The sequence below is a fragment of the Pectinophora gossypiella genome, chromosome 9, assembly GCF_024362695.1.
Source record: "Pectinophora gossypiella chromosome 9, ilPecGoss1.1, whole genome shotgun sequence".
Classification (NCBI taxonomy): Eukaryota; Metazoa; Arthropoda; class Insecta; order Lepidoptera; family Gelechiidae; genus Pectinophora; species Pectinophora gossypiella.
Genome location: NC_065412.1, coordinates 7,784,981 through 7,812,297, shown reverse-complemented (window position 1 = coordinate 7,812,297; position 27,317 = coordinate 7,784,981). Strand labels below are relative to the sequence as shown.

The 27,317-nt window shown below is 36.7% G+C and overlaps 4 protein-coding genes and 1 long non-coding RNA gene across 10 annotated transcripts in view; 3 read left to right on the top strand and 2 right to left on the bottom strand.

Moving 5' to 3' along the window:
* Positions 1 to 13,118, top strand: part of LOC126369505 (uncharacterized) — a 37,532-nt gene extending 24,414 nt beyond the window's left edge. For all 4 annotated transcript variants that reach the window (XM_050013950.1, XM_050013953.1, XM_050013952.1 and 1 more), the window contains 6 exons: positions 1,576 to 1,715; positions 5,971 to 6,089; positions 8,714 to 8,868; positions 9,816 to 9,945; positions 10,427 to 10,611; positions 11,227 to 13,118. In XM_050013950.1, the coding sequence (XP_049869907.1) occupies positions 1,576 to 1,715; positions 5,971 to 6,089; positions 8,714 to 8,868; positions 9,816 to 9,945; positions 10,427 to 10,611; positions 11,227 to 11,342 (845 nt within the window). In that variant the 3' untranslated portion in view covers positions 11,343 to 13,118. The remainder of the gene's footprint in view (positions 1 to 1,575; positions 1,716 to 5,970; positions 6,090 to 8,713; positions 8,869 to 9,815; positions 9,946 to 10,426; positions 10,612 to 11,226) is intronic.
* Positions 13,119 to 13,286: 168 nt separating this feature from the next.
* LOC126369552 (transcription initiation factor TFIID subunit 13) lies at positions 13,287 to 15,081 on the bottom strand. Of its 3 annotated transcripts, none has more exons than XM_050014040.1 (5): positions 14,939 to 15,081; positions 14,682 to 14,860; positions 14,406 to 14,563; positions 14,118 to 14,176; positions 13,287 to 13,462 (listed from the first exon to the last, which is right to left on the bottom strand). In XM_050014040.1, exons 1-4 carry the CDS (start codon positions 14,978 to 14,980, stop codon positions 14,163 to 14,165), a joined length of 393 nt encoding a protein of 130 aa, XP_049869997.1. In that variant the 5' UTR covers positions 14,981 to 15,081; the 3' UTR covers positions 13,287 to 13,462; positions 14,118 to 14,162. The 3 variants fall into 3 exon arrangements, with proteins under 3 accessions (XP_049869997.1, XP_049869996.1, XP_049869998.1); XM_050014039.1 differs by having other exon boundaries at positions 14,122 to 14,176; XM_050014041.1 differs by lacking the exon at positions 14,118 to 14,176.
* A 2,739-nt stretch (positions 15,082 to 17,820) lies between these two features.
* LOC126369561 (uncharacterized) lies at positions 17,821 to 18,805 on the top strand. The gene is made up of 2 exons (XR_007566734.1): positions 17,821 to 18,122; positions 18,557 to 18,805. It is a non-coding gene; the product is annotated as an uncharacterized LOC126369561 (long non-coding RNA).
* A 792-nt stretch (positions 18,806 to 19,597) lies between these two features.
* Positions 19,598 to 20,914, top strand: LOC126369544 (RNA-binding motif protein, X-linked 2). Its single transcript, XM_050014030.1, has 5 exons — positions 19,598 to 19,787; positions 19,861 to 20,013; positions 20,132 to 20,261; positions 20,476 to 20,634; positions 20,785 to 20,914. Exons 1-5 carry the CDS (start codon positions 19,774 to 19,776, stop codon positions 20,884 to 20,886), a joined length of 558 nt encoding a protein of 185 aa, XP_049869987.1. The 5' UTR covers positions 19,598 to 19,773; the 3' UTR covers positions 20,887 to 20,914.
* A 33-nt stretch (positions 20,915 to 20,947) lies between these two features.
* Positions 20,948 to 22,846, bottom strand: LOC126369528 (inositol polyphosphate 1-phosphatase). Its single transcript, XM_050014012.1, has 4 exons — positions 22,319 to 22,846; positions 22,092 to 22,236; positions 21,576 to 21,778; positions 20,948 to 21,462 (listed from the first exon to the last, which is right to left on the bottom strand). The coding sequence occupies exons 1-4, from the start codon at positions 22,761 to 22,763 to the stop codon at positions 21,230 to 21,232; spliced, it is 1,026 nt and encodes a 341-aa protein (XP_049869969.1). The 5' UTR covers positions 22,764 to 22,846; the 3' UTR covers positions 20,948 to 21,229.
* Positions 22,847 to 27,317: the final 4,471 nt, after the last annotated feature.

Sequence of the window (27,317 nt, the reverse complement as noted above, 5' to 3'; positions counted from 1 at the left end):
TCAATTTGTCAATAAAGTTAATGTGACATGGTACCAAAGTGAATACATATTATTGCTCCTGCGTGACCGTACCTAGTGAACACCATATAACCACATATCTACTGATGTAATTTTCTTCAACTAAACCTCAATTTCTTTCATTTAATTTTACTCCTCGTAAATATTGAAAAACACATTTTTTATCTGGATTAAAAGTACCTTGTCTATAGCCAGGTTTTGTTAACAAAAATCACAAGCGGGACACGAAGACGTGATCTTTCAAAAAGGCGCTTACATGATAAGTACCCACCCTTACTGATAAGGACCTATTTCGAATGAATTATACTCCACACTTCAAACAGGGTATCTAAGGGCACACAACCGAAGTGTCTTGTTAATTTGCACGGGTTGGAATTTTCTAGCAGGCTGATAAACTTATGGCAACAGGAAGGATAAACCGTATAGGTAGGTACCGTAACCGTATAGGGCTCTTATACAAGTATGTAACTACTACATACTTACTTTGAACCCATGTCAGGGGCCTTTGGCGGCTCAGTAATAACCCTGACACCAGGGTTGATGAAGTTGGTATTCACCTCACAACCCACACGATAAGAAGATACAAATATGCATTTTATAACACAAACGTATGTTTGTGAATTTGTTTGTTTCACTTTCACAACTAAACGACTAAACTGATTGGCATGTAATTTGGTATGTAGATAGATCAAACATTGGATCAACACGAAGTGAGAACTTGGAGAATTGAACTTCGTAAGAGGTACCTACATACTTAAGAACATATTAGGTAATAGATACTACGACTTAAGGCCTTATTACACTACTGTAGATAGGATGTAAATTTAAAAATGGCGATATGCTTTTGTATCTAATAGTGTACCTGAACCCGATCCCGACATATTGGGCCCGATGTATTGGGTAGTTTAATAAGGCTTGTAATTGTACCTAAGTGCGCGCTGTAACTTGAGTCCATGCGGACAAATTCGCGGGCGGAAAGTCTTAAGACAAAGCTAATAAAAGTATATTGATTTAATTATCTGTAGCCGCGTCTTGGGAAAGCCTAATTGGTCACTATTCATTTTTTCTAACTGTCTTAAGGAAGATATCACTTTGTATATTTACGATATGTACAAATTCGATCTTGATTGAGAATCTCATTAAAAATCAATCAATCTTCTTATGATTTATAAAAAGTTTTTAACATTTCTAAACGGTCTATTTGACGTAGCCAACTATTCTTATTAACTTTGTCTAGGTAGACTAAAATAAGTCTTTACTGAATAATAGAGTGAGAGACAATGTGATAATTATGAAAGAAAAGTCCGTAAAGTAACGTTTTAAGCTGACGATAGACACAGAGCCTGGAAAGGCGAATCTAGGGGTGGCACTATATACCTATGCATACGTACAAAATCTCGAACCGCAGCAAACATTCATCATTGTCTTTTTCCTAGCTTTATCCCATTTTAATCTGCTTACTTAACCTGAAAGTTTATTTAACAGTTTCAGTGTTTTAAAGAGGTTATATTACAGGATAGGTCATAGGAAGAATTAACGTCCATATTTTGCCCTCAGGCGAATCCAATGTGTACACTTTGGGTACGATCGGCGCCCACCGAGTGGTCACCACCAAGTTACCGTCCGTGGGGCGGACCAGAGAAGCTATGACTGCAGCTGGCAACACCACCACCAGATTGCTTGGAATCTTCCAAAAGGTATGTCCTATAAATTCATAACAATCAATCAAATTTATTTTTATATTTACTTGCGAGTAAAGTCATATGGGTCGGGTATCCAACGTTGACATTTTTCGAAAAACGAAACTCTTAGGTGGCGTTTCCACCAAAGAAAGATGAGCGAGAATGCGTAGCCAGGGATGTGTTTGTTAAGAACCGATAGAATCGACTTATAGGAGCTGCGCTGAGGGAGGTCAGCATAAGAAAGCGATTATATTGGTTCTTAGCAGTCCCATCGCTCGCTACGCAATCTCGCACGGTTTTGTTGGAAAAACCTTACAAGAGTCGCCGTTTTGCCGTGTATGTCGTCTGTAGACTTAAATCGTAGATACTAGACAGGATAAGACATGTACAGGATTGTATGACATCATCTTGTAAGTGACGATGCTAAATGCTACCTAACGTCAAAGTTGCTAAGAAAATTGCTGCATCACTTCTCTAGTGTTTTCCCCCGCTCTTTTCGTGAAGTCGACTTGTCTAACCTGCGGTCATTGACAGGTCCGGTTTGTTTACAAAAGTGACTACAAATCTGACCTTTCTACCCGAAGAGATATCCAGCCCCATTACACGTTAGGTAGGTCGCACGTGCCTGCAAAATTAAAGTTTTCGCAGGCGTTTAGCATTTGCAATTTTCATAATAACTTCCTGAATCCTGAACTGTCCCGGGACCCCAGGATTATAAATATAAAATCCAGGGATTAAAATTAAGGTACATCAATGCCTATATAGAGTCTCGTATGGTAAGCTAATGGCCTGTTTTACCGCTTGCGAATAAGTGTCAATTCCAAATTCAAAAACATCTTTATTCGGTATATAAAATATATACGTATCTTTATTTAGCGCTTTTCCGGTATATAGGCTTTCAGATAATTTATTAAGTTTAAGAAGTGGTGAAACAGTCTTTTGGTGAAGTGAACCACTTCCCTAGATTTGGTGGGTCCATCAGATAGGTACCAATTTGGTATTCAATCCAACGCCAATACATACACTAGACATATACTGGCGTTGGATTGATTTTAGCGATTTCCTTGTCATTGCTGTAGGTACTACGGTCTAGGCACTAAATGTTAATCCTTTCTATGGTCTCGATTTCCCATAAATGAATCAATTGTAAAAGTTGAGGTTATTCCTCGGCCGGCGAGCTGTCATCGAATGCGTCACTTTGTGTCTTGTTGTCACATTATTTAAGGAATTCCCTTAGCTAGAAATAATATTAACCAGGTTGTTTCATTCACCTGTCTTGAAATTATTTAGTAATCAATACAAGAAGAATGCATGTTAGGTTGGTACATTGAATTTCATCCTGTAAAGGATACGAAAAGGCCATTTATAAATTCGTTATTTTCAGTGACAAATAATTTGTGAACCAATTTCTTTTCTTTTTTTTCTCATAAAATATAAAGGCAAAATATTTATTAATATGTCTCCATGAGAGTGCCTCTTAAATCACGCTTTCGTGTCCGGTTTGCGATGCTCAAGCCATCCCTCGATATCAACCAGTGGTTCATTATCACACCTGCGAGTATGGTTACCCCCTTTCCCTTCTTTGGTCTTTTGGTTGATTTATTTTACTATCTATGGTTACCTACCTAAATAAATTTACAGTCAGAACTATTTTATTAATTACTAGCTTTCAGCTCAAAACTATGTCCATGTGGACATTAGTTTGTTTTTTCCATCTCCTTAAGGGAGGATTTCGAAGCTAAAAACAGTCTTATGATCTTTTCTTTATCGCTTTCACCATACCAGCACCACATTATATCGGTTCAGCGGTTTAAGGGTGAATAGGTAATAGACAGACAGTTACTTTCCCATTTATAATATTAGTATGGATTATCTAAAGAATTTAATGATGCTTATGTGATAATGAGTCCAATTTGTAGTTCAATGTGTTGCCATAATCAATGTACCTGGTACTTGCCAATTAAGAAGTTCATTACGTTCATCATAATGTGGGTAATGGCTGAGGTTACCGTTGTACAGTCGTCATCGTTATAAGGCAATAAAACTGTCTGAATTTCCAATACTGTTGCCATTTTTTAATAATATTGCTAGTTTCCTTAAACTATAGCTATATTTTATTACCTTTTATAGTAGCTACCATTGGTTGAGGTAGATTGGCTTGTTTAACTACGGCGCCATGTTGACATTGTAATTAGGTAAGATTGTGGTTACGTCTATGACCAATAATGTTTAGTTTTCTAATTAGCACACTCCCAACTTTCCACTACAAATTGGAATATTGGCAATATTTTCATTCTTTCGTTGTATGACTCACAACGGATGGAAGTCGGAAATAAAGAATGGAATAGAATAGGTTTTATTAATCGATTACGTCGAAGTTAAAAGATGGGTTATTTAACGTTATAAGGACAAGTCAATCGGGTTGTGCAGCTGTGCGCAGAAACACGGTTATATTATGTTAATGTTACCAAAAAATGTCTTACGATAGCATAGAAGGGTTTAGTTCCCTATCAAACACAGGCATGTCGCATCATAATAACGGGAAACGACCTATACACGTCCTACTGCTGGGCACAGGCCTCCCTGAGGGGAGGCCTGGAGACCAAATCAAATCAAATATACTTTATTGCACGCGAACAAAACATACAAACATATTTAAAACATTTAGCACCAGTACAAATGGGCTGCCTTATTGCTGTGGAGCAATTTCTTCCAGGCAACCACTACCAGGAAACAGCCTTAAAATACTTAGGTCAACCGGAGGGTTGAAAAACTTAGGAATATGGAGCATATTCCACAACGCTGCTCCACTGTAGTCCGGTGTATGATTGGTTGAAACTTACAAAATGTAAATTCGTTCAAACTTTCGCCAAACACGGCAAAATAATGATTCTATCTGTTATGGTACTCAACTGAGTTACTACTGAGTGACTTGTGGGCTATGTCTGTCTATTATAAAGGCACCTTTTTACGTGTTGGGTACTCAAGGAACTATTACAATTATAATAATGTATCTCTACTAAGTTCACTAATGGAAAATCTCTCTTTAAGCCCATGTTTTCAATCGCCTTAGCAACAAGTACATTCCATGGTCGGAAATCGTAATGCATCAGTATCGATTTCGCGTTGTGCTGTTAATCTGATCGATGGGGCCTTGAGCCTGTTCTATTTTACGCATGCGTGAAATAACCATGACCGTATGGGAACGGTATGCCGTTTTCTATTACATTATTAATGGGATTAGGCAGAAACTGTTACTACTCAAATTTATGAGACTACTTGTAAAACAAACGGCATGAAATTAATGTGTCTTTAAATAAAAAGATTGGAATGTTCTTTCAAATTTTAAAATGAGATCTAGAATAAAAATACCTATCGTTGGTCCAGTCTAGACTAGCGGACGAGTTTGACTTGAGCACTTTATGATTTTATTGCTCTGCTGCATAACTGATAAGTAGATAGGTATTTTATAGTATAGACCATATAGACGGCTATAGAGCCAAACAGGATTCTATGATAATTATTATAAGCTATATTTTACGAAGTTATGTATAAGTCTTATTAACAAGATGCAGTTATAGCTAATACACACAGAACCGGGTAAACGAGAAAATCAAGCATGTCTGCAGGTAAGGGGTGTGGGAATTTGTATGTAACCGAAAACAAAACCCACGTCACCCCAGGAAAGTCGGCACCTTGGCTTGCCGACTTTCCTGGCATGGGACTTCTAGATACTTCTGGGTCGCCTAGATACTTACATACTTGAAAATTGTCATCTCTCTAGTGTGATCCCGTTTTTAACAGGGTCCGCTTACTTAACCTGATTTTTTAAGTATCCCTAATTGACCTCGTGGAAGAGGTCGACCGCCTTCTAAACTGGTGGTGGTCCGGCTTGCAGAAAGAGATTCAAATGGAAAACCTTGTCCAACACAGTTTGGCTAGTGTCGGGTCTCTACACTCTACAGTTCTGTTCCGGCTTGTCCTCTGATCAGGGGGGTTAAAATGGCCACACCGAAGCAATTCATCTAAGAAAGCAATATTGCAATTTGTTTCATTGCGCACTTACTTTTATATGCGCAAATGTCAAATTGCAACATTGCTTTCTTAGATGAATTGCTTCGGTGTGGCTATTTTAACCCCCCTGATCAGAGGACAAGCCGGAACAGAACTGTAGAGTGTAGAGACCCGACACCAGCCAAACTGTGTTGGACAAAGAAGAAAGTTTTCTTTAACCTAAGTTTTCTAACAAAAGTATCACGTGTATCATCAGGTGGAGTATGTGTTCCTGGTGGGAGTGGGTGGTGGAGTTCCCCACTACACGGACTACGCGCAGCACGTGAGACTGGGTGATGTTGTCGTTTCCACTCCGGCGGCTGATTTACCTGACAAGTATGTACCATAGAATAAGGACTCTTCTTCTATCGTGTGGACCGTGAGGTGGATTACCAAACCCCATCAACACTGGTGTCAGGATTATTACTGAGCCACCATAGGCCCCTGATATGGCTCATGTAACAATTACTCACTTACATCAGTAAGTAATAACCGGGACCAACGGCTTAACGTGCCTTCCGAAGCACGGATTATCTTACTTTCGGACAATCAGGTGATTGATCAGGGTTATATTTGAAAGCAGCTCAATAATAACTCTGACACCACGGTTGATGAGGTTGGTATTCCACCTCACAGCCCACACGATAAGAAGTATGTAGTATTATATTAATAGAAAGCAATAACAATAAAGGTACTGGGACACCTGTGCACATAGCGGTTAAATGCCGGGTACTCCCAGCAATATTTACCTTACGTTTGTCTCGTAAAATAACCAGACATCACAATGAAATACCACCTACACCCATCGTACTTATGTTTATATTTCGTTGTATCATCGACACACCTTACAAAACTTCATAGAAAAAACTTCATTTTGCACAGTCACTGCACATTGACGTTATAGCACACGCGCTAATGTATGACGTCTGACGCCCATACGATTGAAGATTAAAACCAAGGGGGAAGGTAAACCTAGCTCAGCCGCTGGTGGGGAGCGGAGAGTTGCCGTCCTATACGTAGTATTATTCCTTATTCTTTGTCGGCGATGTAGTATAAGGTATAAACGTTCCGATTTTTTACATCATTAATTGTTAATTATAACTTGTATACATTTGTTGGGTTATAGTCTGATAATATACGACCCCGACGACCCGATTACTCTAGCCATAGAGGCGGCCAATAAGCTCGCGACACAAAACACTTCAGAACCCCGATACCGACCCCGCCGGCGTGGTCGACGACTTCCCTCATTCAGCGCTTATCGCTATCGACTCACTAGGGTCGATTAACTCTTTCAAATATTCTTCCTCTCAGACGACGCCCTGAGCCGACCAAGTAGTTAATGCCATCTGCGGCAAATCTACAATAAGTCACGTCAAAAAAAAGTTTATAGTCTCAATCTAATCCGCATTACCTAATCTTAAGCCATGTGTCTAACCTGGGGGGTTAAAAATGACGACGATAAAACGAAGCAATTCATCTAAGAAAGCAATATTGCTATTTAACATTTGTTTGCATTGCGCACTTACTTTTATATGCGTAAACGTCAAATTGCAATATTGCTTTCTTAGATGAATTGCCTCGATGTGGCCATTGTAACCCCCCTGTAGTGTATACTTAATAAGTAAATAAATACGAGCTTCCAGACGAGGAATAGTCTCGTCATAATTGAGTAGACTGGAGTGTGACCAAGATCACAAAATGTGACCTCAGAGCACCACGCGTCACTTGACCGCACTTGACATTCAATGATTTCATTACCTACGTGTAGTTATAGTATACCTACGAGATCATACCAACTAAACGTAATAAATATCGACACTTGCATTTTGTTGCATTATTGCACGTCATAGCAGACTAGGTATGTTACCTTGCATCTATTATGTTTTGTTTAACATTTTCTATTGTAGTTTTGTTTAACATTTAAATTTTATTTTTTCAACATTTCTAGTTACTTTCGTTCTAAGTAGAGTCTTACAGAGTGTATTTTATCTTTTGTTACCTTTTTTGATTTTTTAATTATATTTTGTTCATTTCAAGTTAGTTTTAACGTTTTCAGTAGTTCTCCATCTTTTGTCCTAAACGGAGACTTAGATAGTATGTACTGTTGTTTATAAACGTATTGAACATGATTCTTACGATACAGGCTTTGCCTAGTGTAAGAATCATAGATATTGCCTCTGAAAAACGTAAACTCAGTAAAAATTGTAAACTTACACTAAAAATGTAATGCTGATTTTGTAAAAATTGTACCTTTTTTTTCTGAATAAATATTATTATTATTATTATATTATTATTATTATTGAGAAGACTCGCGTCATAATAGGTTTTCCATGAAATGATTCTATATTTAAGATTGTAAAGCCCAGATGCTTTTAAAATCGAAATCAACGTTAACTATTGTGTCTAGATGCTTATGAGGATATTGTAAACATATTCAATCAACAAAATCCTAACCGCTTAAATGTCTGTATTCAGCTGCTTATCTTGCCGGGCATTTCGTAAAAACTGATAGAGAAAGATGGAGAATGCTACACCGACAAAAGCGTGGCTCTTACACCTTATAAGTTTAAATGATTAGAATGACAGCAAGACAGATAAACACACACACCTCACACACACAGCACACAAATCACACACACATACACATGACACACACATACACATCACACACACATACACATCACACACACATACACATCACACACACATACACATCACACACACATACACATCACACACACATACACATCACACACACATACACATCACACACACATACACATCACACACACATCATAGCATATCGCCTAACGCGAAAAAGACGAGAGATGTCTCTTTCGCACTAACGGTATACAGTGTTGTAAGGGGGGTATAATGTAAAGAAGAACCTAGAGGTTACCTAAGGATATGAAAACCAGCTTGACGTTACTTTCATGCGATATTCTTCACATTTTCAGGTACGTGTATATATTCTGCGAGAAAGCAGAACGGAACGATAAAGGCGGGTGGGACTATGAGGTGAAGCCATATAAACCTGCAAACTACCTTCTTCAAGACATCGCCATTCGACTCACCAAGACTCGCGCGCCGTGGGACTCCTACGTCAGTGAAGGTATAATACATACATACATAAACTCACGCCTATTTCCCAGTGGGTAAGAAGAGGCTATGGAATTCCTTTTGCTTCGATCCTGACATACTTCTCTTGCTTCATCCACATACATGGTTTCATACACGCACGCCAATAACCTTCGCCTTATATACCGTGTTCATAATTCTATTATCTTTCATTCGATCTACGTGTCCATACCAACTAAATATTCTCTTCTCAATTTTAGTCACTATATCGTGTTTTACACCTCACTCACCGAACTGAAAATAATTAAAAAAAAAACTAAAATTTTCTGCAAAAAGTAACTGATTTCACTAGTTGGAAACTAGCCTATTTATTGATTCTACAGCAAAAACGAAGCTATATAACTTTTATAGAAAATATAATTAATTTTGTATATTTTAGGTTTCGCAACAGGTCACCCACATTGGGGCCCTTTCGTATGTTTATCAGAAATCTCAAGGTACACCAACCTTTAAAACTAAAATAACATAGACACGCCATTCTCATAATGTGTGGTTAAAACCATATTTGGCTAATAAACGAGCGCACTGTTTTTTTTTTTATTAATCATGGATTAACTATGATTCAACCCTAACCATAATCGTGCGTCAATTGCGCGATTTTCATCATTTACCGTAGATGGTACAGTTCGTAGTCGTGTATTACCACTCCAAAGCTTGCAGATTCAATACCCGCGTTATTACTTACTAGAATTTCATTTGGAATTTCATATGCCCGAGGGACAATATTTTAGGGAGGTGTAATCTAAAAGTGTAGACTTAACGTGTATCAAAATATTCGGTAATATAATATAATTTTGAGCACCAAAATCCGGGGTTTTCACACTTCTGTCCTGGTAGTTGACAGATTTTAGAGATGGCAACCCTATATAAAAGCAAACTTAGCCAAATGTTTCTATACCCATTACATCGTTATGTTGACAGGTTTACAGCGACTACGCGGCGTGCCCGGACACTGGGAGCCGCCAGAGGGCGCCACCGACCGCCTGTGCGTCGAAGTCGGAGAAGGCGCCTACATTGAAGTGTCTCACCCCGCGCCGCAAGGGGACCAGATGTAAGTTTATCTACACGCTGATTGATGAATCCTTTCTCCTGATTTTCACAAGTCAAATTCTGATATGTAAAGTAGATACATACCTATCTATAATTCTATGCTCTTTTCTGGTTTGAACTACTTCAAGCCAACCAAATCATCCATCTAACTTACTTTGGAATAATCAATGTGAAAAATCGGGAAAGTAAGATTACCCGCTAGAAATTATGAAGATGCTCTCTCGCTCATATCATAGGTATATGTATATGTATATGATGCCAATGTAAGGCATTCAAGTCGTAAGACCGCTGTCCTTTTAAAATCCAAGCCTCATTGTTTAACTATTCTTTCTGGAAGTGTTGGCCTTAGGAGGTTAAGGGTTACTGCGATCGATTCGATTCACTGATACGACCTAACGATACGATTGTTAGTTTGGTACGAATGAACCTGATCAGCAGTAATGAGAGGCTAGTGTTAACCCTAGCATATGTATCTGTAACAGCGACAAGCCGGGCGGGCTGCGCGTGTCGTGTGCGCCGGTGGCGGGCGGCCGCAGCGTAGCGGGGTCGGGGGAGGCGCGCGCCGCCTTTGCCGCGCATGCGCGGGCGCTGGCCTACGACTGCGAGCTGGACGCCGTGCTCGACAGCGTCATCGGGAACAGGAAGGACTGCTTCATATCTATACGAGGTACGCGACACCACTACACAGACGCCACACATTGGCGTTATAGTACACGACGCGCATCTGCGACGTCTGACGCCGATTAAAGTAAGACCGGGGGGGTGTTAAATCTAGCTCAACCGATGGTGGGAGCGGACTGTTGCCGGTCTATACGTAGTATTCCTTATTCTATGGTGACACTGCATTTTTTAACGTCTACAGATTGTTCATTGGTTGAGGAAAAGGCGCATACACCCAAGAAATGTGTCTAAATCATCTAATATTTATATAGCCTGTAAGGGCTGGTTTTCCCTTCGAGTTGAAAGGTCAAATTGGCAGTCGCTTCTGTAAATAACTGGCGCTGTAAATTCTCAGATGATGATTTCATTTGATGAGAAGTGACTCAAGTGAAATTGATAGAGTACAATTTTTATTGTACCCGGCAGGGCTCACAAAGTGATCTTTATAATATGTCCCCAACGAGATTCGAACCCGAGACCTCGGGATCGTGAGCCGAACGCTTAAGCCACGTAGGCGGCTATAGCTAGTTCCTGGTGACTTGTCGAGAAACAGGATTTTCGACTCTCAGTACCCTAATGACATTAAACAAGCCCTTCATATTCATAAGCTTCATTATTCCAGGTATATCAGACTACCGCGACGGCACCCGCGGCAAGGAGTGGCAGCCGCACGCGGCCCTGGCCGCCGCCGCCGTCATGAAAGCTATCATCGCCGCCATGGAACCGCCCACCGACTGAACACCCCACCACATACAACTACACCCCGTTAAAAATTGCCTAACACTTTCAGCAATACTTCTATAGCTATCTTTCCGAACCCAAGTGTTAGTGCGATTATAACAGAAAAGTGCTGGGGTAACCCAAGCCACATAGAAACAAATTCAACTAAAAAGTAATATGCAAATTCACATTTGCGCATATAAAAACAATATTGCTTTTTTTTTAGACGAATTGCTTTAATGTGGCCTTTTTAACCCCCCTGATTCCTGTAGAGACCAACTTAATTTTAATTTAGTTTAACAGCTCTAACTAGCTCTGTCTTGCACTCGTCGAAAGTGACTGTTTAAAGCTGTTAGACTAAAATCAAATTAGTCGGCACCAGTGTACATAATATGAAAGTGTTAATTGGAATGACAGCTGTCAAAACAGTACATTTATCTGATATATCTCTCTCTATTTTTTGTCTTGCTGTCATTCGAATTCAACTATTTTAACGGGGTATACTTCCACTACATTCACATAAGAACATTCACAATGAAAGCGCGGGAGAGGCATTTGACTAATTAGAAGTTTGATATCATTTTGATGCGCCCGCGCGTTTATTGTGAGTGAGCGGAAAAATTTCACCAAATAATCAGCAACTTTAAAATATATTGATGTGTGTTTTCGCACTCTTTTCCTGACTCCACAACTTATTGGTAAGTCTTGACAAATAATAAACATACAATACTTTAGTCTGACTAGTAATTTACAGGTTTTACTTGCCTTAATATTGGCTGTTTTACATATTAGTACATGTTATACATAATATTTAAAATGTTTACACCTTAGAATTATTTACACTGACGTAGTGATAGTGACATTATAAACGAAACTTTAGTGAGATTACGTGTCGCAAAATGCATAATTATTTATTTATTTAATCAAATATATTCTTGCTTGTTTGCATTATAGTATTTTACGTAGCATAAAGCCTATTGCCAAATATCTAGTTGTGTCAAACATAGCGCTCAAAGTAAGTCTTCCTGTTAGGGGGCCAAACGAGAATCGCTTTTGTTTCATTCGCCAAATGGTATTATTTGCAAGAACAGTTACCAAACATAATATTTGAAAAATATTACATAAACTCCATTATTGGGCCGATATAGATTTTCATTCCAGGTAAGTCGAAAAATGACAGCTATGCATTTTTATTTAAGGCATCTAATTGTTATAAGGTTATGAGTAGAACACTAATACATCCACATAAACTCAAGCAGAGCTTAGCGAGTATCTATAAAATAACATTAGATATATAATATCTTTACTGCTAACTTATTTATACACTAACTAATCACTGCCACAAATGGCCTATTTATAAGAATTATATTCAACAATGTTGTATAATTATCTGTTGTGACATAAAATTTAAAACCAAAGTTTAGACTTTCGGCTGTTTTTTGAACACCAGGTCTAGTCGCCTAAAATGTGAACATTTTGTTGAGATGTTTATTTACAAATATTTAAATGTATAATTAAGAATCACTGATGTTGTACGATCACGTAGTTTTATCATGTTTGTCATTCGCCTTAAAGTTACTAGAGATTATTGCAAGTGCCCAGCACTGCCCACGCGAGATTCCATGCTATGGCCATGCCATGTTATCAAAACCTGTATTTACTTCCTAGATGAAGCAATAAATACATCTCATTTGTATTAGCTTTATTTTCGTAATTTGTATTTGTCACAAACATTTAGAATTATTCATGTTATCATTAATTATTACTGTATTAAGTAAAATCATTTTATTATCATTGTATTGTTTGATTTATCATTAATTTAAATATGTTTGTATATCTGAATTTCGTTTCTTCTCTCTGTAATGTGTTATTGTGATTTTGTTTTTAGTGCACAAATAAATAAATTATTGAAAACACTTGCATTTTATTATCTACCCATTTGAATAGAAATTAAATAAGAGATCCTTACAACAAATAATTTATTTATGTTACCTGGTCTCACATTATGTACAACTTAGAAATCCATTTTCATCACTGAGGTGGCAGTGAGAGCTGGAATGCCGATATGAATAAGATCACCAAACATCACACTCATAATTAAGTCTCTGATGTCTCATCATCATTGTCCTCATGTCATTCTGAAAAATCAAGGTTTCATATTAAAAACTGACCATTGGGATTGCCAGAAGTCTCCCCAATAAGTTATATTTAATTTCCTTTGCCTTTCCTGAACGAAAATAGGTAAAAAGATGACCAATGTTAAACAGATGATGTAGTTTCTTAGGACACCTGAACTTTGGTTAATGATTTAATGGGCAGACTAAACAAACAGATGTGAATACCACCCAATTTTAAACATACAAGTTTTATGTGATATTACAGGACTACCCATGTATTCTCTTAATCACAGCCATGTACTCGAGCATATGTATATGATAAGCACAAAGCAGGAACTTAAAATTGTTCGCTGGTTTACCACGCAGGATATGAAGTAAATACATATTTAAATTTTCTTCCACTTATTTATAAATCCTGTAATTAAGTTTAGTGATGATTACTTCAACCCATCTTTTGTTACCAAAAGTGCTTTGAGTTGCTGTGATTTGAATAGAAATCTACAATGACTGGAACATGCTTTTCATTTAAATTTTTACTTGTTAAATTAGTACTTGTGTTAAAAAACTGCAGATAGACATTACAATTTGTTAGTCTAATAATAATTACAAATATAGTTTTAGTATAACCACATTATTAGTACAAACACAAAAGCGTGTCAAAATTAAATTCTGTTACTTGCATCAGTCTTAGTGGCATGGCGTTGGTTGTTTGGTCACCATGTTATTGTTGATCTTCTATAATATCACAAAACATTGTTTATTAAACATCAATCAAACAGTTTAGCAGTATTACACAACAGATGAAAATGTATGGAATCCAATGCAAATATTCAAATTGAGAAATAATTACTGTGAAAATTATGTTTATTTATTTACTTTTTAGTATTCTTTTTAGGCTTTAAAAAGTTTAGTTTATGCTCATTTGTTTAGGTGAATTATTATACCTGTTCAAAATATTACTTACCAACATATTTCACTTCATCAAAGGCCTTTCTTGCCTTCTTCAGTTCTTCATTCATCGTCAGCAGATCTTTCACACGGGCATACTTTCGTGGATCTTTGCGTACTAAGAATATGATGTCTTCTACTTGAACTCGGCCTGTCCTGCCCACTTCCATTGCTCTATATATTACAAAAAACAAAGTAAGGAAAGTTATTACCTACTTTGCTAATTATTATTAATTTAAGTTATTACAGCTATTAATATTTATACCTACTATTTAATGGCTTTGGAATTTACCTGTGCGTAGTTTCAGTAATAAATTCAATAACTAAGTCTTCTAAAAAGTCCACGCTTTCTGTGTAGGGATTCTGATCGTCACCAAAACCGTACATCATACAACGCAATTCTTTACTAAACAAACGTTTCCGCCCGGTCGCTGTTGCTCCCAACTGCTGCTCGGTTTCCTCATCATCAAACTGTAAACAAAGAAAGCAATGAAGAAAGGAGTAGGTAGAGTAACAGTTATTAAGGCTGCCGAGTATAGCGTGCCTTACCTGATCGAAATTTTCAGGGGCATCAGGTGTGGGTGTCGTCATACTGTTAAGTAAATAATAATTTTCTAGAACTAGAAACTAGAACACGTCAACAACAACCGGGAAAAAAGTAGTGGCTGGCTGACAGACTTGTGTGTCACGGACTTGTGAGTGATTTGTGAATGGAAAAAAAGTGAAGACCAAGACCGAGTCCGGTTAATGTACATCCACGTAATGTACGACCTGATAATCCGTGTACATAACAATGTACACGGAATACGTGCGTGTACAATCCATGGTCGGGAAATATTGGCTGCGAATTATCAGTCCGTACACGGATTGCCCATCCGTGTAATGTACATCCAAATAATTGGAAGCCAAGATGGCGGCCACCTATTCTGTCAGCCAATTAGGGGTCAGTATCATAGACACAAAACTCCATTGCTATGCGTCGTTTTAATTAGTTAACCGTGTAGCTACATGAGGCAATTTTTTATTATCATAATGTTAGACAAGGACAAAATATAGGCCCAATAGTGCCCTCAGCTTTATTTGTTGAAACCGACCACACTATATGGCTTTTTGGCGGTAACGGAAACGGTACGGCTGCTTTCTTCATTGAATAATCTAAATAATTAATACGAAGTGGTGTTTTGTGGTTAATGATCGCATTAAGTTAGTCGGAAGACATTCGCGAGTGTTATTATATCGGAGTATTCAATAAACAAAGTGTATCTGCCTATTTTCGCTTCGTGCCAGGAAGCCGCTTCATAACTCGAAAGTTTATGCGAACTTTTGAGTTAATTCGTTTGGGGTTCGGAGTAGGAGTCTACTTCAAGGGTGGGGGCTTAGGTTTCATCATCATCACCTTTCATCATTTCATAAATCTATTTTTCAATTTGACATGGCTGTATGGGCATAGTTCCCTTTGCCTTACCCTTCGGGGAAAACCAAAATAAAAAAATAGTAGCTTTGTAGCAATTTTAGCCTTTTTCAGCCTAAATCGCCTCCCCTTTTCACCCTATAAAATTTATTTATTTTCAATTGGAAGGGGAATTTGAATATGATGAGTAGTGCTATTTATTATTTTATTTTTTAATGGATTGTTTTTTGGATCTCATGTAATCAGAGTAAATTCTTGCACAAATTGATGTCAGATTTTTTTCGTGACAATCACCCGCTTTCTTTATCTAGGGCGTCGAGGAATGGAGTAAATGGGTGCATCTGAAATAAGAAACACAAAATAAAAAAATAATAATAACCTCACAACAGCTCTAAATCGACAGAAACAAATAAACATCCTACAACGCCACACCCATACCTAGTCCATTCTGTTGAGGGAATTATTTTTTTTGTGTTCTATCTGTAGATAAATATGGAAAGTGAAACAACATCAAAATAATTGCCCAAAATAAAATAATAAATAGCACTACTCATCATATTCAAATTCCCCTTCCAATTGAAAATAAATAAATTTTATAGGGTGAAAAGGGGAGGCGATTTAGGCTGAAAAAGGCTAAAATTGCTACCAACCAAAGCTACTAACTTCCAAGGCATATAATTCAATTTAAAAAAAGAGCTGTCATGTTCTATAAGAGCAGTTTTCACAGAGCATTTTTTTTACTATGGAACATTACCGTCTAGTGCGTAGCATCTCTACTTGGTCTGTGGTATAAATATATAAATATGCTCTTATAAAAGTAATTATAAAATATTAAAATAAACTGTTTCAAATGTGTAAATTTAATTACCTACTGAAATGACTGGACTTTCATTTTATTTTGTATTATATTATATGGCCAGGTTTCAAGACTTAACCCATGTCGGGTGATGGTTTATTAACCAATCTATTATCACATAACCAATCCTTACAAAATCCTTATTAGTCTTGTAAAAATAATATAGAATATTTTCAGTTGCTTGTCTTCGCTGCACTGGCAAATTGTAAAAATAGACAGCGAAATTGTGTTATTCCTGACTTTGGGTCATATGGACTGGGCAATTATGATTTTGGGTTCTTTCTGACAAAAAGAGTCTAGTATGAGGGAATGGTTTGTTAATCAATCCATTATCTACATAACCAATCCTTGTTAATCTACCGGTCAATTTATACAAAAATGTAGAATATCTTCAATTGCCTGTCTTCTCGGGTATTTTCCTGGCTTACGGATTGGGCAACCATATCTGACTTAAGATTTGTATCAAAAATTGTCTTATAACAAATGGTTCTAATTTAATTACCCCACAAAGGATTGTGCACGGGACTGAGTTTATGTATTATTGTAAACGTGAACAGCTGGTAAGCATGGCTCCTGTCCACAAACTTTAAGTCCTGACAAACATTTTGATAAAACAACATTCAAACCTCCAGACTTTTTTTTATAAACTGTTTATTAGGATATACTAACATACTGTGATAAAAGTTAACGGCTCTTCGTTTGTTCGTACATTTATTTAAACGTATAAAAATAGAATAAAAAACAAACGAGGTTACCAACAAGCCTGTTTGACACCGTTTCTCTCGCTATATCTTAATAGAGTACATTCCTACTGCGTGTAAACGTAGCACAACCACAAATAATAGATTGATCAATTAACCAATAGGCGACGAGCGCGATCGACCAATAGGAGGAAGTGTACACGGAATATTTGGATGGGCTTTATCACCTTGTGTCGCTTTTGTCCAAGGTGTTAATTCGCAGCCACGGAATGTACGCGATGATAATCCGTGTACATATGGTCACGGAATATTTGGATGTACATTACTCGGTTGGGCTTTATCATGGTCGTGCATTACAGTTTCCCCCAAGACCAACCAACCGATTCGAAAACACTGGAAAAAAGACAAAAACATAGTGAATGAGACGAATGAAATGAACGGTAACATAGACGAGCGGTTTAACCTTTGGTCTGTGTGTGATAAGGATCCTGACTACCCCTCTCGTATGTGTGTGATTAGGATCCTGACCCATAGGACTGGTACCTATTTTTACGTAATTATCCACTCTAATTCTATCGCAAAAGGTATAATGTTGTGTTTTGAACAAAATTGAATAAATGATCTATCATAGACAATCATCATTCGGATGAAATGTTCAATAGTTCCGCTAGAAAAATCGGTTGAAATTCCGTCTCGACCAGTGATACTTCAACTACCAAAAGTCAATACTAAAAGTGAAAAATAAGCTGAAAATTGTTAAAAAAGGTAAGTAAATGTTCAATTTTATTATTTTATATGTATTGTAGTGTCAATTTTTATAAATTATAAGTTCTCAAAGTGATTCACTTACGAATTATATTAGTTCAAAAGTAACCTACAGATCTCAAATAACTTTTCGTGTTTTTCTTTGAGTTATTCTAAACTTACGCCTTGTTTATATACCTCATATTTTATATTATTATGAAGGAAATTTTATGGAGATTCTGAATATCAAATTGCTTTGTATGAATAATTCATAAATATTTACCAAAACGTAAATTATTGAAACCATTACTAAAAAATGCACACACACACACGCAAGTAAAAATGGCCGACACTGTGTACGTACACATGTTTTCAAATTTACTATGGCAAAACCGTTATTTCTGAAATACAACTTACAGGATGATCTTTTACTAACTTTTTGTTTTTTTTTTTAGATAAAATGGATTTAACAAATCCTTCAGCTCCGTCAACTTCACGGCCTCTTATCTTTCCAGGCGACGCCACAAGGATCACTGCACCCTTATTAGTGATAATACGGCTCTTATAAGAATAATATTTTGGTCATATAAACCATAATAAGAACAGTTGTTTTTGATTGTATATGAATAAATGATTTAACATGTAGATATCTATCTCTCAATCTAACTAAAGTGATATCTAAATAATAAAAAAAATACCTATTAGACATATTTCATTTTCACACCTTACCTGAACAAAAATAAAACATCCTATGTATGTGTCAGGATCCTAATCATACACAGACTACCGTTCAACAAACGAGTCAGGATCCGTATCATACACAGACGACTGTTCAACAACCGAGTCAGGATCCGTATCATACACAGACGACTGTTCAACAACCGAGTCAGGATCCGTATCATACACAGACGACTGTTCAAGAACCGAGTCAGGATCCTTATCGTACACAGACGACTGAATGACGAAATACACTCACACAAGCGTAGATATTACTGACCGATTTTTTTGCCATTCCAAAATTTTTCGTCATATTGTTTTCATAAAATTGATCAATATAAAGCGATAAAAGTATGTAGTGTGATATGTCTTTACAAAGCTCTATTTTTCTAGTTTATGGTCATATCCTTTGATTTTGACTATGACTTTTGGCACAAACAATAATTGACTGCATAATATTGGTGCAAGTGAATTTTTGATCAAACTTCGTATTCAAGCAGCTCGTATTTTATTTACAAATAATTTCGAGGCTTGTGTTTTTGTTTATAAACAAGGAAATATATCTAGCTTTAGTAATCAATCGCTTTATTATAACGTTCCATGCACAAAAAGTGAAATTTACATCATAAACTGAATGCTGGCGAAACTCGTAAAAATTTTGGAATGGCTTCCACAGACAGGGGGGTAATTTTTTGACAGCGCTGCCACAGACTAAAGGTTAAAACACGCAGATTTTTGCGTTTTGATGTGACATCTATAATAAAATGCATAATATTGCTATTTTTGCTGACGATCGTTGATGTGCAGAAACATAACGTACATTTGTTTGTCAAACAAAACCAAAACTGCACGTAAATTTTTGTTCAGTTTTTAGGCAATGAGCTATAAAACAATAACGTATTTACTGCGGCTGATACTGTTTAGAGTATAAAGTGTTACATTCATATAATTCACAATGAATCCTATGACGTAAGTGTGTAATAACCTAAAATTATTTATTTACTCAATTATCACAATTTGATTTTAAAACCTCTCTTTTCAGAAACGTGAAAAATGTTTTAAAGTTAAGTGAACGTGAACTGACAGGAAATTCCAAAAATTCATGGCATGACCAATATAAGGACAGTGCGTGGATATTTGTTGGTGGATTGCCGTATGACCTTACTGAAGGGGATATAATTTGTGTATTTTCACAGTAAGTACCTCTATCTACTTATGATTTGTGTAACCAATAAAACAATTAATAAACATAATAATTATTGACCTCATTATTGCAATTTAATTGTTATTTAATTATAAGTTTCTATTTGCAGGTATGGTGAGATTGTCAATATAAATTTGGTACGGGATAAAGCAACAGGGAAATCTAAAGGATATGCATTTATTTGTTATGAAGACCAACGCTCCACTATATTAGCAGTAGACAACCTGAATGGAATAAAAGTAAGGAAGCAAACCCTTTAATTTAATAATTAGGGAGGTAAAAAAAGGCCACTTCATTACCATTTCTTAACTTTACACACTTTCCTTTTTATGTCCAAATGTCAAATTGCAATATTGCTTTTTAGATGAATTGTTTTTGAGTGTTCTTTTAATGTCTCTTCTGTATATCCTTCTATTATAATTTGATAAAAATATTTAACCCATAAATTTTAAGATTCTAGGGAGAACTTTACGAGTAGATCACTGTGAGCAGTATCGAGCACCAAATGCCGACATGACTAAGATTGATGAGCTCACGGCTTCCATCAGGTCAGGGGGTTGTGCTCCAGTTGTCGCAACAGCACCACTAATTCCAAAGACTGAAATTAAACAGGTACTATATGAACTATTGTTTTTCTTTGCCAGAGGTTCATAAATGAATCAACATTAAGTGCTTTGTAATAAAACCATTTTCTAGTACAAGTTGGGTAACCATTGTATTATTAGTTGACCTTCAATCAATATTTTGTTTGTCTTATTTCAGGAGAAAGAACCTAAAGAAAAGAAAAAAAAGAAAGAGAAGAAAAGCAAAAAGAAGAAGAAAAAGAAATGTAAAAGTTCCAGCTCAGATTCTAGTTCAGACTAATAAAAATAAACTTAATATTTCAAAATAATTTTTATTCACAAACACAAAAACAACAAACAGAGAAATGCATAATAATTATAATAACATGTACATTACATACTCATAAACAGAATTATTTTTCTAATTTCATTACAACAATAGTACATTATAAATAAGGTGTAATAAAGGATTATAAAAACCACAATAGAAACAAAACAATATATTTATAAAATATATGGCTATACTTCATAATATGACCCATTCATAGGACTAGGTAGAGATCTTATTTAATCACATTATCAGGTACCTACTGGACAAGGGCAGACTGGTGTAGTTCCAATCTTCAATTATTGACAACAGAAAATTAATTTAATATTTTCTTAAGGTCCTCCAACACTTTAGTGTTGGTGTATGCAATTATGCCTCCTGAGTTGGCATATTGCTGGGTGTCACATTCCATTGGATCATTGTAAGTGACTGGTTTGTGTGTGGTGTAGCAGAGTAGGTCTCCTCCTTGAGCTCTGAGTATAGCGTGAGGGGCACAGGTGTCCCACCGGAATGTAGATCCTTTTGAAACAATGTAAGCTGCTGCCTCACCTACAGGAAAAAAAATAATTTATGTGAAATATTGAAATAAGTCTGTTTCCAGTGACATAATGTTGAAGTTAATAGATTCAATTGTATTTCATTAAAAAAAAAATGTTATTTACCTATGGCAACTTTGAGGAGTTTGTGACCAGCTCCAGGGACAGACTTAACTTCCCATCCGCAAGCTTTAAATTTCTTGACAATTGCAGGGTTCTCTGCACCACTAATAAGTACAGTCTTATCAATGGAATGTTTGGAGGTATCACCTTCACTCCATTTCCTTGTTTTGCCATAGCTCACTCCCCAGATAATTCTGCCTTTGCCACTGCAAATGTGTAACAATAGTACTGATAACATAAATTTGTATAAAAATTCTCTAAACAACAAATTACTAGATTGAAATATAAGATATTTTTGTTCAAGATAGGCAAGCAATTGACAACAATCTCACCTGATGGTAGGTGATTTCTTTAGTATGTAAATTTTCAACAACTGTACTAATTGTTTAATAAATTTTAGCACTTTTTATGTATTTAGCTACTATTATTTTAAATGAGTTGGTCTCTGTTAATATACTAGCACAAAAATTGTTTCTATTAAATGATATGTCTCAAGCTAGCTGCTCAAGAAAAACATACCCACTGTAGAATGGCTGATTGATAACACCAACTATCGGCTCTCCAGTAGACCTCAGGTAAGCTCCAATCAAAACTGTGACACAGGGAAGACCACGGTCTGCGTCGGCTTCCCCTCGGACTCCGGCAATGAACTCTGCAGTTGCATCTGTGTGCAAAACATGTTTTTTACATAAAGCAAGGATTATATTAGTTTATTCTGTACATAAAATATAGTCAATTTTACTTACCAATTGGATCAATCCAAACCCCCAAATCACAAGGATTTATATCAGCTACATGAACTGGTGGATTATTGAGGGTAACTTTTATCTCTCCGTGGGCAGCTTCAGCCATTCTTTTTGCTGCCTGCAACGGAACAAGAGAACTTAACAGTTCAGCGGTTTTCTCTTCACTTTCACATAGCTTGATGGTAACGCCTCCTATCTCGGCACACTCTTCCCCTCTCAGTTGTTTGGCCAGGTCGGGGCAGCGTAAAGCTATTTCATATCTAGCAGACTCTTGTGCTAAAACATCTGCTATAGTTTTAAAATCTTTATCGAAACGGGCGTTGGCTTCACCCTCGCCCTTTTCTGCAACTAATAAAGAATCCTTAGCTGCTCCAATGCAACACGATTTAGCTACGCTAGCCGCTCTTTCTGACGCGCAAATTAGTGCTTTTAAAATGTCTTCCATTGTAAAAAATAAGAATACTAAAATACGATCAATAATAAAATTCAGTCAAAAACACTTCGAAAGTTTTTTTTTAAATTGTTTTTTTTTTTTTTTATTTGGTTCTCCCCGAAGGGTAAGGCAAAGGGAACTATGCCCATACAGCCATGTCTTACGTATTTTTTTTTTCTTGATGATTAATGAAATGATGAAAGGTGATGAATGATGATGATGAAACCTAAGCCCCCACCCTCGGAGTAGACTCCTACTCCGAACCCCAAACGAATTAACTCAAAAGTCCGCATAAACTTTTGAGTTATGAAGCGGCTTCCCGGCACGAAGCGAAAATAGGCAGATACACTTTGTTTATTGAATACTCCAATATAATAACACTCGCGAATGTCTTCCGACTAACTTAATGCGATCATTAACCACAAAACACCACTTCGTATTAATTATTTAGATTACTCAATGAAGAAAGCAACTGTCCCGTTCCCGTTTCCCGCCGAAAAAAGCCTTTTTAAATTGTGTTATGGTTTGGTTGGTTCTCGTCTCGTTCTCGTTCAGAAATTTTGACAGTTATTTTTTTTAAGTTTTGGCTGGGTTTGACTGACTTCGTGTCAAGTGATGTGTCCGAACAATGAACGAATATATAAACGAGGGACTTTCTAGGTTACGTTCCCCAAAAATACAGATTGCGCTGTTCAGATTTAACGTGATAATTTACCTATTTTCTCATCGCTCGGGATACAAAATTATTCAAATATTTTTGAATACGTATGTCCATATGTATGTGTTGTTTTATATTGGATTAAATATACGAAGGTATAAAATTATATTGCTGCCTATATTTCTTCTCTTGTAATAATGGGTGGTGGTGGATGAACCTAATAGTCCCTGTTTTTAATAAAAAGCGTCATCATTTTATACCCAAAAATAAAGGTAAAGATGCGTTTGTCCGTTATCCAAAAAAATTATTTTATACCCAAAAATAAAGGTAAAGATGCGTTTGTCCGTTATCCAAAAAAATTAGAAGGTTAGAAGGAAAACTTAACAGCGCCATTCATATTATTGTTTTTCTGGAAAGTCCCTCATTATACCTATCTATCCACTATTCCCAATACTTACACGTACGTACATACGAAGGTATAGATAGGTGCTACTTACTTAGGTAGGTATCTCACTAAGCGGACGCTGGTTCAACACTTCAATTATTTTTTATGCGTAGTTGCACTGAGTTAGCCGTAAACGTATATCCAACGATAGCTATTTCAAGGCTTGCAAAGTTACAATGGATAAATAGTTAGGGACGTGATCTTTGGTGTGACATAGGTAGGTCTGAACATTCTTGACCTAATGTTTCGTGCAGAACCTGATCTAGATAAAAATATCAATCTGAACTTCGCCTAAAGTAGTTCATGATCATATTATGCCCCATTTGCCAAAAGAGTTTAAACGTTGCGATTATTTTAATAGTTCTATTTACGCAGTTGAAATACTTAATCAATCGCAATGTTTTGAATTGAATTGTCACTATTCATTAGTATATTATTATTATAGATTAACATCTAATTATACTCTCAACACTATTTTTTGTTCTTTTATACTTATACTTATTCATATTTAAGTAGATCGGTATGTCGTGATTAGATACGCACTAAGAGTTAGGCTAAGTAAGTAAACAGACTAGGTACTTACATAATATTATATACTTACAGTACAGGATGTTAGTGTCATAGTAACGAAAGCGTTGGGGGATACTTCGCAAAAGTATGGAACTGAAAATAATTTTTAAAAACGCAAAAATTTTCATATATTTTCTGGCAGGATATTCCACTTTAGTATTTGTACAATGTCACTAACATCCATAATGTTAATACTTGTACGGGGTGTAAGTGACATCGTAACGAATAGTGAGGGGGATGATTCAACTCATTTATTCTGAGTTAATAAGTTTCATGTGGAATTTTACACTTATGAGCTGAATCACCCCCTCAGTATTCGTTACGATGTCACTAACACTCTGTATACCTACTTCATTCTAGTACCATGAAAGCCCTTTACACACTGTGCCGTTTTGCAGGGAAACGATCACGAATTCACGATTTAATGTCGATGCAGCATGCAGCAGGGTATGGAGCATTCATTCCCACATACAGGCAGGTCCACTGCGGGTTGTTGTATAGGCGTTTACAAATTGGATATCTATATGCTAATAGTCACAGCCTCCGTGGTCTAATGGTTAGAGCGTTAGGCTCACGATCTGGAAGTCCGGGTTCGATTCCCGTTGGGGACATTTTCGAAATCACTTTATGAGACTGTCCTTTGTTTGGTAAGGACTTTTTAGGCTTGAATCACCTGATTGTCCGAAAAAGTAAGATGATTCCGTGCTTCGGGGGGCACGTTAAGCCGTTGGTCCCGGCTATTAGCCGTAAAAAACACCTCCACCAACCCGCATCGGAGTAGCGTGGTGGAGTATGCTCCATACCCCCTCCGGTTGATTGAGGGAAGGCCTGTGCCCAGCAGTGGGACGTCTAAGGCTGTTTGTTGTTGTTTGTTTTTTGTATGTATGTAAGCTAATAGTAGCACTTGATACGTACGTATTGTATGACGTATGATGTATAAAATTGTTGCACTGAAAAAGAGTTTCCAAGAAGGCACGAAGGCGCATCAAGTTCAATAGATATTGCTTAATCTTTATGCTAGTTAATTGTCAAGCTACAGATGAACGCAAGGTGCCGCCACAGTCACGCAACATGTTGTGACAACGACAATTAAATATTGTCATAATAACGTTTTAAACGTATCGATTAATAACTAAATAACTAAGGTCAGGTAAGCTGGAGATTCATTTGTTTTACCGACTGATAAGATCCACATCTATCTAGCATTATCCCTTTTTTCACAGGGTCCGCTTACCTAATCTGGAGATTTGACAAGTCCGATTTTTTACAGAAGCGACTGCCTATCTGACTTTCCAACACGCGAACACCAGCCTAATACAGGTTAGGTCACATACCTCCGAAAATGCATTTACCGGGAATGTGGGTTTCCTTACGATGTTTTCCTTCACCGCTGAGCACGTGATGAATCATTTTAAGTATGATCCAAACATGAATTCTAAAACAAATTCGACAATCATTGGTTTAGGCCTGTGCTGGATTCGAACCTACGACCTCAAAGTGAGTCAAGCGTTCTACCATCTGGGCTACCACGGCTCTTCAGTAGTTTTACCTACTCATAAGGTGCACATGAAATATTATTTAATAATAAGAAACCGTGGTACTTACCTATGGCGTAGAGATAGAACCAACGTGTGTCTTGCATTCGTGGCAATGGCCTTGACTACTCTATATAAGTACTTCTTAATATGTGTTCGGATATAGATAAGTATGTTATCATCATCTTCTCATGGTTACCTATTCCGTTTTTCGGAGTCCGCTTACCAACCCAAAGGGAAATCTATCCCATTTAAGGTTAGGTCACATATCTCCAAAATCACATTTCTCAGATAGTAAATTCATATCACGTGGTTATTCTCGAGAAGGAAAATGATGTGCTGCATCGTACCCGTCATCCTGTGTCGCAGTATCAATATGCAATGGCGGAGCGTGGTAGAGTCTGTAGGTAAGTAGTTATGCTCCGAACCCCGCTTCATTGAGAAGATGCTAATTGTCCAGTGTACTTATAAGCAAATAACATTGTGCAGGTGGTTAACCTTATGTGAGAAAAAAAATTACCCATATAAAAATTACCCATATTTGCTGACTATTGATTTTTTCATTGATTTTTTTACTACACCAACCCGCAATGGAGCAGCGTGGAGTATGCTCCATAGGTACCCCGGTTGATTGAGGGGAGGCCTGTGCCCAGCAGCGAGACGTATATAGGCTGTTTATATTTTGTATGTTATGATTTTTTTACCATTGAACGAATATTCAAAGTAGCTACTTATATTTTTATTACAAGGCTAATAAGTTAACTATTTAAGTCCCATTTGACCACGTCCTACTCATTACTTATTCAGTGTTTCAGTTTTACATTAGAGATAAGAATAGAAATGCTAAATTACGACCAACTGTAGAAGTTTATTAATAAGTACAATTTAAAACAAAAAAATGAGCAACGTGGTGGAGTTGCTCAGCAGTGGGACGTTTATAGGCTGTATAATACGTATGTTAAGTATATATAACAAGATGTAGGTACGTTTCTTATACGGGGTGGTTAGTGATACCGTAACGAATACTCAGGGGGTGATTCAGACCATGATTTTGAGTTAATAACAAGTGGAAAATTTCACTTGATATCAACTCAGAATGATGGTCTGAATCATTCCTTAAAGTATTCGTTACGATGTCACTAACACCCTGCATATAGTGTTCAAACTTATATAACGTTTACACTTTTCGACCAAATGAAACAAACAAAATCATAACGAGTTAGTTAGTTACAATTTACAAATGTAATGTAATGTAATTAGCACCTACATCAATGCCTTAGCATGAATTGAGGGACACGGTCATACGCGGTCATATCATAATCAACAAATGACTAGCAGAATACAAAACGTCTACGAAC

Excerpts from the sequence above, each read along its gene's own strand:
- LOC126369552 (XM_050014040.1), bottom strand. The coding sequence starts at position 14,980 with ATGACGACACCCACACCTGATGCCCCTGAAAATTTCGATCAG. Across the intron at positions 14,861-14,938 it reads CCCCTGAAAATTTCGATCAG|TTTGATGATGAGGAAACCGA; the intron begins GTAAGGCACGCT and ends CTTTGTTTACAG. Across the intron at positions 14,564-14,681 it reads ATTACTGAAACTACGCACAG|AGCAATGGAAGTGGGCAGGA; the intron begins GTAAATTCCAAA and ends TGTAATATATAG.
- LOC126369544 (XM_050014030.1), top strand. Across the intron at positions 20,262-20,475 it reads ACAACCTGAATGGAATAAAA|ATTCTAGGGAGAACTTTACG; the intron begins GTAAGGAAGCAA and ends ATAAATTTTAAG. Across the intron at positions 20,635-20,784 it reads CAAAGACTGAAATTAAACAG|GAGAAAGAACCTAAAGAAAA; the intron begins GTACTATATGAA and ends GTCTTATTTCAG.
- LOC126369528 (XM_050014012.1), bottom strand. The coding sequence starts at position 22,763 with ATGGAAGACATTTTAAAAGCACTAATTTGCGCGTCAGAAAGAGCGGCT. Across the intron at positions 22,237-22,318 it reads GGTTTGGATTGATCCAATTG|ATGCAACTGCAGAGTTCATT; the intron begins GTAAGTAAAATT and ends TTTTGCACACAG. Across the intron at positions 21,779-22,091 it reads AATCAGCCATTCTACAGTGG|TGGCAAAGGCAGAATTATCT; the intron begins GTATGTTTTTCT and ends ACACATTTGCAG.